Source organism: Cryptomeria japonica, chromosome 8 (assembly GCF_030272615.1).
Source record: "Cryptomeria japonica chromosome 8, Sugi_1.0, whole genome shotgun sequence".
Taxonomy (NCBI): Eukaryota; Viridiplantae; Streptophyta; class Pinopsida; order Cupressales; family Cupressaceae; genus Cryptomeria; species Cryptomeria japonica.
The window spans coordinates 408,378,242-408,397,841 of NC_081412.1; the positions used below are offsets into that span (position 1 = coordinate 408,378,242).

A 19,600-nucleotide genomic window follows, 5' to 3' on the forward strand; every position below is an offset into this window, starting at 1 on the left:
AGGAGCCCAGAAGATTAATAAAAGTATTATCCCTCTTAGGAGGTGGTGACTCTACATTTGATATATGAGTAATGATTGGTATCTTGAAAATAAAAGAGAAACCCCTAGGAATTTGTCATTAAGATTAATGCAGGGGAGAAGGTCTCTGCATAAGGGACAAGATAATCTTGTTTAGTTGAGTCCAAAGAAAAGAAATCAAACATGGCATTTGGGGGTTATAGGAGGTTTCCTAATAGAGAGGATGGTTCTTCATCTGGTGACAGATCTAAAAATAGGGAGGAAAATCCTTTCTATAACCTAAATAGAAAAGATAATAAAGGTGGCCATGATGAAACCTTGACTGTCGAGGAACAGGAAGCAAGATAGTGGGATGCAATTATTCTTACAATGGCTTACTTAAATGGAGATGAGTCCAAGATGGCGAAGGCACTTAAGAGACAACCAAATTGGGTGTTGCAAAAACTTGGATTAGAGAGAAATACTATTCAAAGCCCTAAGTCAAACAAAGTGGAAGAAGAGAAGGGAAGAGGTGAAGCAAGTAGACTAACAATTCCTAGGTATAGTCCCCCTCACTTGAAAAACTTGCAACAACCATTTAGGGTCTATAATAATCCATTATCTGATGTTGTGGATAATAATTATGAAAAGAGGGACATATGGAAAAATATGCCCTACAATGAAAATAGAAACCAGTATAATTATGGACAATGCAATAATCATAATGATGAAAGAAGAACTAACAATGGGGAAATTAATGGTAATTGGAATGATAGAGATATGATCAACAATGTAAGCAATAATAGGGGGAATTATGGTAACAATGGAAACTATGACAACAATGGTAATAGGAACAATCAAAATGGAAATAACAATAATGGTGGAGGTAACAATGGAAATAATGGTAATAATGGAGGAAACATGAATTACCAAACTAACAACTATGGTTGCAGACCACCTTTGACCATTGAAAGGTATAAACAGTTGGATTTCAGTGGGATAGTTGGATATCCTAATTAGATTTCAAATGATTTAAGGTCAACTATCCCTAAATTCATAGGAAATGGAACTGATTATGCAGAACAACACCTAATAAATGTAAAAAATATCATTGAAGAGTTTGAAATCCCTCGTGAAGATGTTTTTATGAAACTGTTTGTTCAATCTCTAATAGAGGATGCAAGAGAATGGTATAGGAATCTTCCCAATAGATACATTGGTAGTTGGCAGGAGTTTGTGACAATATTTTTGGAGGAATTTGGAGAACATAATGATACTTCATTTGCATCTCATGAATTGACTAGCATAAAAAAGAATCAGAATGAATCAATTTCTGAATTCAATAAGAGGTTTAATAAAGTACTTAATAGAATACCAAGAGATATTAGACCTGTTGATTCATTTTTTATTGTTTTTTATTTGATTGCTTTTGATAGCAAGATTCACTATGAGATTCTATCTCATAAGCCTACCACCTTGCAGCAAGCATTTAAGATAGCCACTACCATTGAAAACAATAGAAAAGCTACTGGGAAAATTGGTAAGAGAGATGATCCAAAATTATATAATCCTAGAGCAGCAAAAAAGGATGAGTTTAACCAAATCATGGACATGCTGAAAGACATGAAGAGTAAGAAAATTCACAATGAGAAGCCTCCCCCATATAGAAGTAACAAGCCTCTCAGTTACAATAGACCAAGATTGCATGACATGCCATACAATACAAACTAGAAAGATGGTAAGCCGGTAAATGTAAATCTAAGCAAAGAAACTCCTAATCCATTGAAGAAGGTAAACAATTTTGTGGAGGAATATCGATGGTGTGAAATCTGCAATTTACCCCATGTTGCAGAACAATGTATGATTGCACATGGTTTTGCAGAAGAGAAGGACCATGAGAGTGAGTATGAGCCTACTGTAAATGTACTTTCATCAGATCCATTTTGGGGTAGGGATGAGGATTCATCTGAGGATGAGCAATCATCAAATGTATGATGGAGAAGAGAAAGCCAGCAACACAGTGTACAACAAGTTTTTATTGATGATGATGCGGATATCCCATCCCCGAGGAGATTGTTCCATAATGGAGAGCCAATGCATTCCTTGAGAAACTTAACAAATGAAGAAAAAGAAGGCCTATACTGTGGCAGCAGTAGCCCAAACAAAGAGCAATTATCAGTTAAGGAACATAAAAGTGAACCCAAAGCAAGATAAGCCATCCGGGATATTTGCAAAGGTTCCTAAGGCTGGTAGAAATGAAGACATCATCGCTAATAAGGAAAAGGAAAGTGCAACGGAAAAGGTCAAACCAGCAGAACTTCCTAAATTAACCAAGCCCATTGAAAGGAAACAGATTAGTAAGCCACTTTCCAACTGCGGATCATTTATGTCTCAGGCTTTATCGCAAGTGAAAATATCAGTGCCCTTGCTTGAAGTAATGAAATTTCCTGATTACAAACATGAAACAATTAAGATTCTGTCTAATGTTGTTGAAGTAAATAAAGAGGATCATAAGCCAAAAGCTGAAGATCCACCTGTTGTCTATTTGGGAACTTCTATCACTAAAAATCTTACCCAAGTTGATCCTTTTTATTTAACTTTGATGATTAACAATAAAATGGTTAAGAATTGTATGATAGATTCAAGTGCAGCCGTAAACATAATGCCAGAAGATGTCATGAAAGAACTTGGGATGCATGTAGATACTCCCTATGGGAAATGCTATGCTATGGATAACAGATCAATCCCAATTGTTGGAATCATGAAAGATGTGGAGTTTCAATTTCCAGCATGCCCAGATATGTCATATAAAACAAACATCACCGTTGTGCAAGTTCCTCAAAATTATGGGATGTTGTTATCAAGGCAATGGTCAAATTTGGTAGGGGGCACGTCCAGCTAGATCTTTCATATGCGACCATCCTAATAAAAGGGGCGAATGTAAGGATTGATAGAGAGCCAAAATCATTCTACTTGATAGAGGAATTTGATCCAAATGAGACAACATGTTTTCTCCAAACAGATTTAGACAACTTTCAGGTAAGTATTTCTAAACCCATTCAATGCAAGACTAATAAGTTTGAAAATACTATTGAATTGCACGAGGATAAGATTTGGAAAATGTATTTTGATGGTGCTTGCAGTAAGGAGGGAAATGGACCTGGTCTGGTTTTTATTTCTCCTAATGGGAGATCATTCAAATATTCTTTCTTGTTAGCTTTTGAATGTACAAACAATGTTGTTGAATATGAAGCACTCTTGTTAGGCCTTAGAATGGCAAGTAAATATGGCATTAAATTACCAACAATTTATGGTGATTTTAGAGTTGGTCATATCTCAAGTAAGGGAAAGGTTTGCCACTAAAACTGTAAGGCTTCGAAATTACAGAAATGAGGTGTGGGATTCAATTGAGTTTTTTGATGCATTTTCTATAACATGGATTGAAAGGTCTAATAATATTTTGGCTGATTTTATGGCTAACCTAGAAATTAAGCATAATGATATTCCTTTTGATGACATCACCCAAGTTGAAATAAAAACTAGACCTGCAGTACTAGATAATATAAAAAATTGGCAGATATTTGATGATGACAGGGATCTTCTGAAATTCCTATTTTGTGAGGATCAGTATGAAGGCCAACACGTGGATTTTAATGCATATGTGGAAGAGGAGAGCGGTAAGGAGTCTTTGTTTAGAAAAAATATCCTGTAACTTAAAACAAACAAGATTCCAAAAGGGTTGGTGGAGCTAGAGAGGATGTTTGACAATAAAGATGTGACAAATTTCAAGCCCAAGATTGGAGGTTGTGAAGAAGTGGAGAAGATAAACTTGGGAAGTGAAAACAATCCTAGAGAGGTTTACATTGGAAAGAAGCTTGCACCAAATATTATGACAGCATTGGTAAATCTATTAAGAAAATACAAACATGTTTTCGCTGATGATCTCAAAGAGGATTTGTTCTAGCATGAAATTCCACTAAAATCAGATGCAAAACTATTTAGGCAAAAGCAAAGGCCTATAAATCCCACATTGGCCCCCAAAATGAAAGAAGAATTGATTAAGATGAGGAATGCATGGATTATAGAGCCTATAAGGCATTCCACATGGGTGTCGAACTTGGTGCTTGTTAGAAATAAAAATGGTGATATTAGATTATGTGTGGACTTTAGGAATTTAAATATATCATCCTTAAAAGATAATTATGCTCTGCCTAACATGGAAGCTTTACTGCAAGAGGTGGCATGGAATGAATTACTTTCTATGATGGATGGGTTCTCTGGTTACAACCAAGTAAAAGTTAAGGAATTAGAAAAATACAAAACAACTTTCACTACACCATGGGGCACATATGTGTATGCCGGGATGCCATTCGGACTTACCAATGTTGGAGCTACTTTTCAAAGGGCCATGGATGTAGCCTTTGAAGGCCTCATTGATCACATCTTATTTGTATACCAGGATGATTTGACAACATACTCCAAGAAGGCAGAGAACCACTGTAATGACCTAGAGAAGATTTTTATCAGAGCATTGGAGTATGGTATCTCTCTAAATCCCAAAAAGTGTCACTTTGGGGTCACTGAGGGTAAACTACTTGGTCATATTGTATCTAGAGACGGAGTAAGGATTGACCCTGAGAGAATTGCAGCTATTGAAAAAATTTAGATCCCTAAAATAGTCAAAGCTATCCAATCATTCTTTGGACAAATTAATTTTGTTAGGAGATTTGTGTCAAATATTTCTGAGATTATAAAACCTATTGCAAAGATGTTGAAAAAGGGTGCAGAGATAAAATGGACTAATGAAGCAATCGAGGCATTTGTGAACATTAAAAGGGCCATCAAGGAAACACTTGTACTTAAATCCCCTGAATTCTCTAAACCTTTTCAAGTGTTTTACTTTGCTTCATTTCATACTATTGCTGCAGTTATGTTACAAAAGAATGATGAAGGTCATGAACAACCAGTGGCATTTTTTAGTAAAACACTACAAGCTTCTAAGTTAAATTATGATATAAATGAGAAACAAGCGTATGCCCTAGTAAAAGATGTAAAATCTTTTAGACCATACTTAGTGGGAGCTAATGTCATTGCTTATGTTCCTAATGCAGCAGTCAAAGATATTTTCAGGCAGACTGAAACTACTGGGAGAAGATGCAGATGAATCAATCAAATTCAGGAGTTCAACATTGACATTCAGATTACTAAAATAGTAAGAGGTCAAGGCTTGGCTAAATTGATGATAGAATCAAATCTAGAAGCAACATAGATAAATCAGGTAGAATTAGAGGAAGCTCAAATAAGCATTGAAATGTGTCCTCAGTATAAGAATATTGTCTATTATTTAAAACACATGAAATGTCCAGAGGATTTAAATGATAGTCAAAAAAGAACACTTAAGCTTCAGGCATCTAGATATATATTGCTTAAAGGTGATTTATATTGGAAAAATAGGGATGGTATCCTCTTATTTTGTTTGGATGTTCATCAAGCACAATCTGTCTTAAAGGAATTGCATGAAGGGGTATGTGGGGAACATTTTTTAGCAAAAACTACTGACCATAAAATACTCAATGTTGGTTATTATTGGCCACAAGTCTTTAGGGACTATCATGCCTATATTTGAAAATGTGAGGCTTCCCAAAAAATTTCAGGGAAGCTTAAATATGATGGAGCCCTTCCACTTAGACCCATGCAAACTGAAGAGCCTTTTCAGATGTGGGGTGTTGATTTCATAGGAGAAATTGCAAACAAATCCAATGGAGGACACAAATGGATTTTGGTAGCCACTGACTAATTTACCAAATGGGTAGAGACAATTCCTACAAGGCAACCTACAAGTAAGGTGGTAACGAAGTTTCTTTTGAAAAATATATTGACAAGATTTGGAGTACCCCATAAAATTGTTGTAGATAATGGGATGTGTTTCAGATCCAAAGAATTTGCTGACTTTTGTGAAAATTATGGAATTGCATTGTCATATTCATCACTTTATCATCCCCAGGGGAATGGACAAGTAGAATCTAGTCACAAAAACCTATTAAAAATCATTGAGAGGATGTTAGGTGACAACAAAAGGGCATGGGATTCAAAGCTAAATTTGGCAGTGTGGGCAGATAGAGTAACAATCAAGAAATCCACTGGGTTTCCTCCTTATCAGCTTGTTTATGGTAAAGAAGCAAGGTTGCCTTTGAACAACCTGCTCCCAGTGTATAAATTTGTCTCAGAGGAATATTTAGAAGATGTTGATTTCATGGAAGACAGCTTGGTCCAGTTGATTGAATTGGATGAGTACAGAAGAGAGGCTCGGGAACAAAATATACATAAGCAGAAGATGGTAAAAGCATTACATGATAAGAAAGATTCTATTAGGTCCTTTGAGGAAGGAGAGTGGGTGCTCAAGTGGAATTCAAAAGATCAGGACAAGGGCAAGCATGAAAAATTTGAAGCACTTTAGTTAGGATCATATGTCATCCTGGAAAAGAGGGGAAAATTCATACTTCTTGCAGAACGTTGATGGTGAAATTCAGGAATTTCTAGTACATGCTCAATACCTCAAGCATTTTTTCTCTTAAGGAGCAGGGAGTATTTCTTGTACTATAGTAGTATAGTTTTCCTTTGTTTTGTTTTTCTATTTATTGTTTGATCTTCTTTCCACAGATAGCTAAGATCTTGCTATGTCCTTAAAAAGAACATACATCCCCAGAAAGAGCCACTGTTAGCACATATTTTTGCAAAATATTTTGTGCTATTTCTTTGATGTTTTATATATACATTTTCATCATAAGAGCATTTATTGTTGGGTTGTATGTGTAGGAGGTATGCTGCAGTACCTGGAAAAATCCTTTTGTGACCTATTTTTCAGAATTGGACAAGTATCGCTAGGGCATGCTAAGGGTTGGCACTGAATAGGGACTACATGAAGAAATTTCATCATGACAGTATTGGGATCCTTATAAGGCATTCTTTGGGCCTATGTGATAGTCTTTGTCATTTATTAGCACATATAAAGTTTCCACAAAAGGTTGTAAGTGTAAATGATATATAGAGAGGAGCTTGATTAACATAATTATGAAATTTGAGATATCGATGTAACTTACCCCGACAAGACCGACTAGCATAAATAATGAAATAACCTATCGACATGAGCTAGACCGATCACTCCAAAGGAGAACCAAAAGAAATTTCAGAAGGAGGGTGTCATCGGCGTAACATTCACTATTGGGGGCATGAGAAAAATGTTTTGGCGATAGCTGATGAGGTTATCTGTATAACCTACACCGATGAAGGAGAATGCGAAGTAGAGATCGACAATGTCATCGGGTCATCGAAAAATGTCATTTTGTGCTACCCTGATGCTCGATGGGCTAGGTGGCAAAGGCGGTATCATCGACATGACTTACTCCAATGAGGCAATACTAAAAGGTAGAAATACTAAGTCATCGGGATAACTCAAACCATTAGTGAAAGGAGTTTTGGGTTACGCTGGTACCCGATAGAAGGACAAGTCGAGCAACGGAGAAGGAGACTTATTCGGGATGAGTTACATAGAGCGAAGACCTAGTCATCAGGATATCATCGTCTCATCAGAAGGGGACATTTTTTGCTATGCCAATACCCGATGAAAAAACCAAGATAGGTGTGAACGAGATCTCATCGAGGAAATATATGTCGATAGACCAGAGGAATAAAAAGACACATAAGTTTGAAGGCGATGGCATCGGGTCATTGGAGAAACATAAAGTAAGATGTCTCGATCCCCGATAAGATGACCCAATGTAACAAACAAGATGTGGAGCGCGAAGGAGGACTCATCAGGATATCTTAAACCATCAGAGTAGCGTCTTTAGAGTTATGTCGATACCCAATGGGAAGAATGCCATAGAGGAATAGACGGGGGGTACATCGGGGTGACCTATGCCGATGAGATATAAAGGTAAAGACAAAGCTTAGATAGAAGGCGGAGCCATCGGGGAAGTTATAACTAACGAAATTATAATAAATGAATTACATTGATACTTGATGGAGTGATCGGTATGACCCATGCCAATGAAAAGGATGGGTGGCGCCAAGTGATTGAATTATCGGGAGGAGTTATGACGACTAGCCGTTCCAAAATCTGATCTTAATCAATCCACCTGCCACTATTAAATACAGGCAATAGATAGGTCTGTGCTTACACGAGGCAAATTACAAAATCATTTCAATTGAGTAAATGCCCCTGAAACATTAAATCTATATATAGAAGCTGGTATAAGGAATTGGCTTAGCAAACTGAAGCAAACAGAGAGATTGGAGCGAAATTAAGCTACAAAATTTTGAATTTCAGTTAAGCCGGAGGAATCCAGATATGGAGGGCCCTAGTTCAAAAGGCAAAAGAAAGGTCACTAAGGTTTATGAGAGCGCCTAAAAGAAGTCTAAAGGTGGAGAGGGTGCACTGAGGCAGAAATTAAATCAAGACATAATTGATCAAATGAGCTCACCAGGAGCCAAATCCCGAAGATCTAAGGCTAACCTGCCTGTCTGTGACCAGTTAGAAGATGATTTCAAGGAAATTGGTGATATCTGGACCAGGATTAGAGGTCACGAGTTGTTCTTGTATCATTATTCAAGGAGGAGTAAGCCGACCCCAATCTCAAACCCATGGATAATTGGATTTGGTAAACTTGTGGTTCCTAACATCTTTGTGAATGTCCAGTTGATGAAAACATTGGCTAGGGCTTACAATGCCACAAAAAGATGTATTCAAATGCTGAATGGCGAAGCATTCATCCGCCTTTCAGTGGCCACCATTCAGGAGATTTTTGGTCTTGGTCTCAAATCTGACGTGCCTCTGTCTTTTGAAAAACTAGAAGAAGAGTATACAAAGATGGACACTGTGTACAATGGGTGGAATTTGGCCATACATAAGGCTAAGAAAGTAAATTTGATAGATGAAGACGGGCCTCCATTTGACATCAACATTTTCAGGCAATATTTGCAGTATACATATATGGCATGCAGTCAAGTGGGAGGAGTTGAAGTTCTGGATGTAGCTCGGGTAGGACCTTTGGTACTTGCTGCTGACACACAGATGCATGAGCCAAGACAATTTGACTATGCTACTTATATTGTTGGGAAGATGCATGAGGGTTTCTTAAGCCTTCATAATAACCCTGACAAATCTTTTAAGTTTTACTCTCTGTTAATGCATATTGTCTTGTTTTATGGACGACTTAGGGGGCTGTGGCCTGAGGAATTATAGCTAAATATTCATGGCAAGGATGGACAGGAGCAGCCTATTCAATTATGGGTGTCACTGTGGGATTCTCGGTTCATGAGATCTCACTATATCAAATTTGAAGAATTTTTTGTGCAACCTTTCTACAGAGCTTTTGGAGTCACTTTTGATGGGTCATTTTCAGAAGAAATCAAAAGATTCCTTATACCCCATGAGCATGGGGATACCAGGGTGAATCACAATTGGGGTGACTGGTATGTTTGCCAGGACTTCACATATGTTAGTGTTTTTGGATTCAAAGGAGCTCCTTATGTGCTACCGAAGCCTGCACCTGACAGAATTGCCTACCTAGAGATTGTAAGGCAGATGAATGTCTCAAATGCAATGCATTTTGGGGGTGCCCACAAGCAAGTTTTCTTGCCCGAGACTTTACATTTTGGTGATTTCACTATTGTATCTACAAAGGCATAGAAAATCATTGACAAGAGGTTAATAGAAGATTATAACCTCTATGAGCACACAGGCTGAAAGAATGATGACCCAAAGGGTTATATCCACTAGAGCACAAAAAGGAAAAATTTGGGCGATTGCTTTCATGAGCACGTTGAAGCCTGGGATATCTTCAGGAACAAGGAATCCAAGGAGGCTGCGTAGATCATTTAGGATCTGAACCAGAAACTGGAAGAAAAAAGACAAATATTGCAGGAGATGGGAGAAGAAGAAGAAGAAGCTGAGAGCGAGGCAAGTGAGAATGAGGTTGTTTCAAGATTTAGTAGGCCTGAGAGGGAGGAGGAGCCTGAAGCACAGGACATAACTATTGTGAGGATGAATGCAGACGTAGATGTTAGGTTAGAGGAGCATACCTCTTTTGTGTCTGATGATGAGTTCATAAAATCGAAGGAATTTAAGTACTTCCTATATCATTTCAAAGGAAAAAGGACAAGAGAAGCAATGCCTGATATAACACCAGAAAATGAGGTAGAGATGCTTAGGAAACTAAAGGTTGATATCGATGCAGAGGTAGAAGGTATGACTCCTCAAAGGGGAAGGAAGCTTCTTGTAGAGGTAGGAATTATCCTCTTTTCAGACTAGGATCTTAGTGCATCTTTAATTTTTGATAGCCTATTGCATTCAGAGAAGAAGGACTTCAAGTTAGACATTCAGGGCGTGAATGAAATCTTTATTGGATCAAGATATGATCTAGATGAGGAGGCTATGCGTTTGTGGGCCTTTTATCCCCCAAATAAGAGGCCGGAGATCATAGATGTGGACAAGGCTTTTGGACACATGATGAAGTTGAAGGTTAGTGAAGTTGATATTTCTAAACTAAACAAAGCACAGATGAAGATGTTGATGAAAGAAGCAGGAAAGTATAAAGCATTGTATGAGGAACTTTTGAGAAGTAGGGTCCAACCGGTACCCCAGATAGTAGATGAATCCAAACTGAGAAAGAAGTGCGAAGAGTTGCACAGGGAAAACAAAAAATTGAAGGAGAGAATGCAGAGCATAAGGACAGACACAACATGTGTCTTATTGTCTAAACGATTTGAAAATATGCAGAAGATACTTGAGGAATTCTGGACTGTTTATTAGAGAAACATGGATAACACGGTGTCTCACCAAAGGATCCTTGATAGGTTAAACATACTACTGCAGGATCAGACATTGAGTGACAAAAGGGTCAATAAGGTCAAAAAACTAATTGACACTCATCAAGGATTCACAACAGAGTTAAATATTGAATATGAGGAATGTAAAGGGATTGTTAATCATTGATTTCCAAGCGTGGTAGATGATATAGGGGTTATGAAGGATAAAAACTAGTGGATTACCGAATGCAGATCTCTACTCAGTTCAGCCCTTAGCATTGCCCGTGCGGATGCATTGGATATGAATGAAATAGGGGAACACATTGAAAGTTTTGTTACAATAGAGGTAGCGGTTAGAGACATTATCTTCAACGCATGCACATATAAAGATGAAGGATATCTTCGACATATCTAGAAATATGGTTAGCGGCTAGATGGAAAGAATTAGTCTTTGTCATTGTAATGTTTTCTAGTTGTAGCAGTTAAGAGGGGTAGTTAGGATTTTGTTAGTCTTAGTTTGTACTAATGAAAGGGTGTGTCCTTTCACTCATATCTTTTGAGTCATATATATATATATATATATATATATATATAGAGAGAGAGAGAGAGAGAGAGAGAGAGAGAGAGAGAGAGAGAGAGAGAGAGAGAGAGAGAGAGAGAGAGAGAGAGAGAGAGAGAGAGAGAGAGAGAGAGAGTCATTTTGTATCCTAAAGGAAGATTATGGGGAGATTGTTTGTTGGAACTAGTGATGTTATGTAAGCCAGGTCTGGAGAAATGAAAATCCATTTTGTGCAAGCAAGTGTATCATGAAGTATCCATGAGTCTGCATTTTTTGAACACCCATTGTTCCAAGAGATTAATATACAAGATTTGTTGTTTTCATCTTCAGATCGTTTCATGGCATATGATGTTGATGATTTAGAATCTTTTGGATAAATCTGAATAAGGTTTGTTGCAATGTTTTACAACATTTTGTTATAAAGATAATAGAATTGTTTTGTTGTTTTTATAGCATACATTGAGTTCATTGGAACGACAGTCTCATTTCTTCACATTGTCTCCAAAGATTACAAATATCTGTCCATTAAGTGACATGTAAATTGTCAGATAAGGCATTGGTCTGTTATTGATTTCTTGTGAGTAAATTAAGTGTGCACAAAGTCCTCACCAGAGAAATACATTACTAGTTTTTCCTTGCCTTGTTCTTTCATACTCTAAGTTCCAACAACATTCTGTTATAACTTTTATTCATATTCAATTGTACTGAAGTTTTCAGATTAAAATAAGTTAAAAGCATATCATAAAGCATAGTTGGAGGAAAATGTTTGCCATCCCTGTAAACAACTAGATTCAATAATTTAAATGCACTATAAAGAAATCTCTTTATATTTTGGAGATTGGGGTATACCCACCTAGGTCTAGTGGAGCCTAAAGTGCAGAGGAATTTGGTCTTTGACCATTCCTGTTCATTGGCCAAGGCTGATTGGATCAATTAGGGATTTGGCAAGTCCTTTTGATTTTCAATTTGTGGTTTTGGGAACCAACATTTCCTAATGAGAACCTTCCAAGGCTCATCTCCATTAAGTGACTTGAAGATCCACTTGGCTACCAGAGCTATTCCTTGCCATCTCAAATCTTTGAGACCAAGACCTCCTTTGCATTTTCTCATACAACACCACTGCCACTTAACTGCATGACTCTTTTTTCCTCCTTTACCATCTGACCATAAGAAATTTCTAACTTGTTTTTGTATATGACAAAATTGATAATTGCAAAAGAGCCATGTAGAAAATAAATATATGTTGTAGTCCAAGAGAGTATCTTTTGTCACACCTGGGATCTCCCTACTAGAAATAGATACCTTTTATCCCATTTTCTTAAATACCTATCAATCCTATCTTTAATCCAATCCCACATTGCTCTTAGATTAATATTGATAGCAAAAGGGATACCCAAATATCTGACTTGAAGGTTAGGTCCACCCCACTGTATAGAGTATTTATTAAACCAGTTAGGAGGTTTTTCATTCCATCCCAGCATGATGGATTTGGTGAGGGAAAGCTTGTTGCCTGAGGCATCACAAAAGAGTTGGAGTTTGGCCATTAGATTCTCTATGTATTCCTCATCAAGTTTTGCAATAATGGTCATGTCATCAGCAAACTGAATATTAGAGAGTTCATCGCCATTAGGGAGTTGTATCCCTTTAATTCTAGGAGAGGTACTTTGATCCCTCAAGAGATAATAGAGGGCATATGCTGCAATAACAAACAGGGCTGGAGCAAATGGGCACCCCTACCTGATAGATCTAGACAACTCAAAAGGTTCATATTTCTTGTCATTGACTTCCACACAGGCCCATGCCCCATTCATGAGAGTTCTCTCTATTTGACAAAACTAAGTAGGGAATCCCGGAGCTTCAAACATCATATGTACAAAAGACCATTCTATTTTGTCACAGGCCTTCTCAAAGTCCAACAACAACATGGAGATTGATTGTCCTAAGACTCTACCCCATTCCATAGCTTCCCAACATGACAAGAGGTTTTCCAAGATGTATATGCCTTTAACAAATCTGGTCTGTGACTGGTTAACGATTTTTGGAAGGATGTTTTCCACCCTTAGTGCCATAATCTTTGCTAAGATCTTAAAGGAGACATTGAGCAATGTAACAAGTCTCCCATTTTTTATCAAAGCTTTGTCTCCATCTTTGGAGATAAGTTTGATAAGGCCATGATTAATATCTTTCCCCAAGCAACCTTTCTCAATGGATTCACTGTATACTTGATTCAAATCCTCCCCAATCCATCCCAAACATTCTTTATAGAATTCCATTGTAAGGCCATTTGGACATGCGGCCTTGTCATTACTGAGTGATATAATGGCATTATTGGTCTCTTCTACCATGACTCTTTTGTTCAAGGTCCCAACATCTTCCTCTGAAATCTTCTTAGGAATAATATTTTTGATTCTAGAGTTGGCCCAAAGTTTACTTTGCAAATTATCTTCCGAAGTGAAGAGTTTCTCGTAAAATTGAGAGAAGGCATCAAGAATGTCCGATTGATCCTCAAGTGTAGTGCCATCCTCGCAGATGCTGCCAATGCTTTCTCTGGTTTCCTTGCTTTTGAGAATATGAAAGAAATATTTAGAACCTCTATCTCCTCCTTCCAACCAATTAAGCCTGGCCCTGATTTTGGCACCCTGAATTTTAGTGTTCTGAATCCTTCTAATTTAATCCTTGGCCTAACATAGTTCATCTAATGCACTTGGATTAAATGGGTTTCTTTGAATGGATTCCTCTACTCTAAGGAGCATTAGGTGTGCACCAGTTTCTCTATTCCTAGCTTTCTTAGCCCTTTTCTTGCCCACTGTTTGGAAAAGATTTCTCCAACTCTTAACACATTCATTCCACCCAAAGATAGAGTTGCAATGTTGAGCAATCCTACTATTAAAAACCCTGATGATGAATATTGCTTGCATCAGATCCTCATCCTGTAGGATCGGGGTGTTAAGAGTAAATGCTTTTAGGTCTCTACCTCCTCTCACAAGGGGGGTGTTGTGAACAACATTGGTTAAAATTGGGTGATGATCCAAGAGGGTGAATGGAGAGACTTTAATAGGGATGTTCCCTTCTCCTCCCAAGTTTTAAAAAAATTCCTGATTAAAGTAGAATATGTCCAATCTGCTATAAATTATTTTTCTATCCTACTGAAAGTTGCACCATGTGAACCAGATCTCTGTGAAGTCTCTCCTCTTGCCAGCCAATGGGTCCCATATTTTATGTTTGTGGATCATTCTATTCCAAAAGAATTTCTCATCACCTTTCCACTCAAATTTGGTACCACCACTTTTGTCCAATGGGTCTTCTATCATATTAAAGTCTCCTCCAATAATCCATGGGATCTCCTCCATCTGATACATCCATCTCCATAGTTCTATTCTCTCTTTGTGGTCATTGGGTGCATAAACATATCAGATTCCAAAGAGTTGGTCCTTATATTCTAAGATAACCCACACCACTCTATTATAGGGTGAGAAACCCCATCTAGGGACATATTTTCTCTATCTGTTACTGATCAAAACAACATCACCTCCTTTCCCTTTGGTATGATTAGTGGCATAATAATTTGCATCCTTCCAGATGCAATTCATACAGATATCAAGCTGAAAGCTAGTTGCTTTTACCTCCTGTATGAGTAGGGTATCTGTCTCTCTATGCATCCTCAAAAATCTTTTAACAACATATTTTCTATTTGGGGATTCTAACCCCCTAACATTCCATGAGCAAATTTTTAAATCCATATAAACTTAGGGGGCAATATCCATTGGGGCTCTAAAGCTCTTAAAGTAGTTGGGCAGAGGGCCTGAGGGGGCCTTATTAGGATGATTAATAATACCACCCCCACTAGGTCTCCCTCTCCTTCTCTTAAAATCAACAATCTGTTCAGACCCTAGTTTAGGGTTACTCATCTTTTTATCATTTTGTTTCTTAGCCTTACCTTTTCTCTTCCTCTTCTTGCCAGCCTTTCGTTGTCCCAACAATTCCATGGCCTCCTCCACTATGATCTCATTATGCTGAGCCTTATAAGGAACAATGGCATAGGATGTGGCCTTTTCTTCATCAAGAATAGCTTCTACTTCAGGACAAACCTCCATCCCCTCTGGTTCTTCACTAGTACAAGTTTGGCTAGGGACATCTTTAGTAGCTCCCATCACTTTGTTGGAGTCCAGACCAAGAGGGAAGGGGGGGTAGTAGAGGGCATACTAGACACAAAATCTTTAGTCCCCAATTTTGGGGTATTAGCAGCCCTTATAATATCAAAAGCGACCTCATCAGGCTCTACACTATCCAAGGGAGAGTCCTTGCAATAAGGGTTTGTTGACCCCTCAACTACCCTCAACTCCTCTGGTTGGTTAAGCACCCTAGCACAGTCATGAGGGTTATCCTCAAATGTTGTGCTCAAGCTTGCACTGGGGGAGATCAAAGTTATGGGATCCTCAACAATGTCTTTGACAGACTCAATAGAGAGATTAGCTTTAATAACTTTCTGGATTTTGTTTCTTGTTCCCACCATGTTCTTAAGTTTTTCCAGGATAATATGTTGTGCATTGAGGGTTCTATGAGGTGGGTGGCTCATATTACCCTTGGTGTTGGAAGATTTAGTATCCATAGGAGGGCTCATTGAAGGTTATTTAACAGAGCCTTTGGAAAGATCCCTAATCTTATCATTGATCCCATTCAACTTGTCTATCATAGAATTGCCTTCTTCGGAAACCCCTGTTCCAGAGGGGGTTTGGATTGCTCTTGGTTCGGAGAATCCGTCTCCTTGCTATGTTATTCATTATTTCCAAAGATGACTACCTCCTTGTTCAACTTTTTACCCTCATTGGGGACTTCCTTAACACTGGCCATTCCTTTATTGGACCGATTATCAGAATTAAAGCTTTTAGGGTTATTTTCTAGGTCAACAGTCTTTCTGGATTTTTTAACTAGGGGACAATTTTTCCTTATATGTCCCTCACGTTTTTAAAAAAACAAGCATTAATACCCCCGAGGATTTCCACAGGGCAACAAAATATTTCATCTTTGAATTCAATCTGAATATTCTACGAGAGGTCTTGCCAGGGCATAAAGCAATAAGCAGACACACATTCATATGTGGGAGAAGAGTATTGGTCTCATCAATTTTTATGACTTTGCCAATCAATTCTAGGGCTTTAGGAATAGCCGACCAAAGAAAGGGAGGTTGTAACCCATCTAGGGCTCGAAAGAGCAAGAATTTCTTCAACATTAACATCTGGGTCCCAGGGAATGGCTCTAAAGCACCCCATTCCAATATTCCAGTATTGTCTATCTACAACCTTATTTTGACTAGTATGATCTTTGAAGAAAATGATAAATAGACCTCTTTGAATCATTCAACATAATGTAAAAGAAAGCCCTAATTTTTTTGCCCAAATATCATGCAACCATGAATTTAGGTAATTTCTAGAGGGCATCCTATTAATATCAACAACAAAAAGAAAAATGGCAATGTGTCTTAGCCTAGATACCTCTTTATCAATCACAGTAATCATCTGATCATTAGGAACAAGAATAAGATTAGAAATTGGTCTAGGCTTACCTCGTCCTCTACCAGACCTGTCTTCCTCTTCTTCTGGTAGTGATTTGGGGGAAAAGATGACACCTATAGGAAGTTTGTTTGTCGCCTTGATAGCGTGCTTGAAGGTTTTCTTCGCTCCTGCAGTCTCAATCTCCATCTCTTCCACTTTCTCTATCATACAATCCATCTTTCCTACTCAATCTCTCTACATCTCTCTTTATCTCCCTCTCACTCATCTCTCTATCTGTTTCCCTATCCTTCTTATCGCTCCATATATATCTCTCTCTCTCTACCTATTCTCTACCCCTCTCTCTCTTTCTCTTCCCATATATGTCCATCTCTCTTTTTCTCTTCCCATATATCTCCATCTCTCCCTCTCTCCATCTCTCCCTAATTTTCTCTCTCTGTCTCTGTCTCTGTCTCTGTCTGTCTCTCTCTCTCTCTCTATATATATATATATATTCCTCTCTATCTCTCCCTTTCTATCTCGGTCTCTTTATCTCTACCTCTACCTCTACCTCTACCTCTTTCTTGTTGGCATTCTGATACTGTTTTGTATGACCGATAAATGATATGGTTGTCATTGTTGGCAACATCATCTCCTTAGTCTTCACAGTCCATCGGTAGTAAGTAGACTAGGATACTAAGGTCAATCGGTTAAGCAATAAGTAAACAAGATAAACAATGAGTAGACCGGAAAGCAATGAGTAGACCGACAAGTAGTGAGTATATTGGCAAGTAGTGAGTAGACCGGCAAGCAGTAAGTAGACCGGGTAGCGGTGAGTAGATCGGCACATAAGAGGTCCATAAACTAAGCAAAGAACAAACCGGTATACATGAGGAAACCGACTAGACATATTTTGATCGGTACACCGGAAGAGTTGGTAGCACACCGGAAGAATTGGTAACCGACAGACTAGTAACGTTCAGTTACATTCAGCTAAATCGAGAGTCCTCTCTAGTCAATCGACGGACTTATCGGCATGTTCGACTGTATTGACAAAGATTCCTGCAATGTTTTCAGAGACGTGATTTAAGGCATGATAACAAAATTTTGAAAGGAATGTTTTGGAGGGAAAGCTGGCGACATACTAAAGGGTCTATAAATACACATATCTCATTCTTGAGATGGTTGTTGTCAAGGTGAAATGAGATAATGTGAAAGTGGACACAGGGGGAGTTTAAGAGATTGCAGAGTCGAGTGACAGAGGACCCGTAGAGTGGAGTTTCACAGAGTGGTGACTCAAGTGACAGAGGACTGACAATATGGACTCCAAGGATCAACAAATCGACAGAAGATAGAGTTGAAAGTGCATTCAGGAAATCAGAGTTGTGTAGAACAGACACAACCGATGTAGACATAGTGTGATTCTTCAGTGTGATCTAATCAGGAAAATGAGTAGCAATTTTAGCAGATCATCCATATGTTGCTTTCTAACCATTGCAACATAAATCCCTTAACCAGGTGGACTTTAACAGGTCCCATTGTAAAAATCCCTTAACCGGGTGACATCTTAATTGATGTTCTAAGTCCTTTAACCATGCTACCTTTAATAGGGTAAAGGCACTAACTGGCCTTGAACAAAATCCCTTAACCGGGTGGCACCTAACAGTGTCTTTGTAATCTCCTAACAGGGATGGCTCTTCACCGGGCGTACTCCAGAAGAGTACAAATTTTGTGAGTTACAACTCACACTGTGGTTTTCTCCTATTTGGGTTTCCACGAGATAAATCTGTGTGTCATTGTGTATCTTTTCATGCATGCTTAATCTTCTGCAGTAAATGTTTATATTGATGAATGGTAAATTAGTGCAAACTTAAAGTACAAGTTTTAATTGGTTAAAACCGATAAATTGCTGATTCACCCCTCCCCTCTCAGCACCGGTTGGGACTAACATTTCTATCTTTTTATATATTTGTCTCTCTTTTCATCTCTTGCTCTATCTTCATCTTCACCTCTACCTTCCCCTCTCCCCCTCTATCTCTATACATGTCTCCCTCTCTTTATTCATCTCTCTCTCTCTCTAAACCTCTACATCCATATCTCTTTGTCTCTATATCTTTATCTATCCATATTTATTCTTCCATCTCGCTCTCTCTCTCTAGACCTCTACATCCATATCTCTTTGTCTTTGAATCTTTATCTCTCCATATTTATTCTCCTCTCTCTCTCTCTCTCTCTCTCTCTCTCTCTAACACAACATGAGCCTATTGATAATGGAGCTTGATCATCTTTCTCATTCATAAATTTTGTTGCAGTCGTGTTTAGATACCTTTAAGTGGATTCATAATTGATTTGAAGCAATCACTTTTTCATTGATACCTTTGTTGCACGAACAATGTCATTTGCTAAATGACCTACTAATTGAGCTCATGTACTACACAAATGTATGAAAAAAATAGACCCTTTTTTTTCCTAATTGACATTCCACCCCTCTTTTGAGGTACAATTGCTAGTAATTAAAATTATAGCAACATTTTAATAAATTTCTTTATTATGTAAATCTTAAACATTTAAAAAAAAACAAAAAACAAAAAACAATAGAATTAATTTGAATTAATCCTCAAATAGTGGAAGACTTAATTGCCATTGAATTTTTTCTAATTATTAAAAAATCCAACCGAATAGGCTATCATTTAACAATTTTACATATATTTTTTTACTAAATATTTAACGTTTAGGACCTTCATTA

The 19,600-nt window shown here is 37.9% G+C and overlaps 2 protein-coding genes across 2 annotated transcripts; both read left to right on the forward strand.

The window, feature by feature from the left end:
- Nucleotides 1-387: 387 nt before the first annotated feature.
- Nucleotides 388-1,992, forward strand: LOC131028606 (uncharacterized). Its single transcript, XM_059210394.1, has 4 exons — nt 388-901; nt 1,058-1,346; nt 1,434-1,666; nt 1,850-1,992. The coding sequence occupies exons 1-4, from the start codon at nt 388-390 to the stop codon at nt 1,990-1,992; spliced, it is 1,179 nt and encodes a 392-aa protein (XP_059066377.1).
- A 4,063-nt stretch (nt 1,993-6,055) lies between these two features.
- Nucleotides 6,056-6,454, forward strand: LOC131857694 (uncharacterized). The gene has a single exon (XM_059210395.1). The coding sequence runs from the start codon at nt 6,056-6,058 to the stop codon at nt 6,452-6,454; it is 399 nt and encodes a 132-aa protein (XP_059066378.1).
- The last annotated feature ends 13,146 nt before the right edge of the window (nt 6,455-19,600 follow it).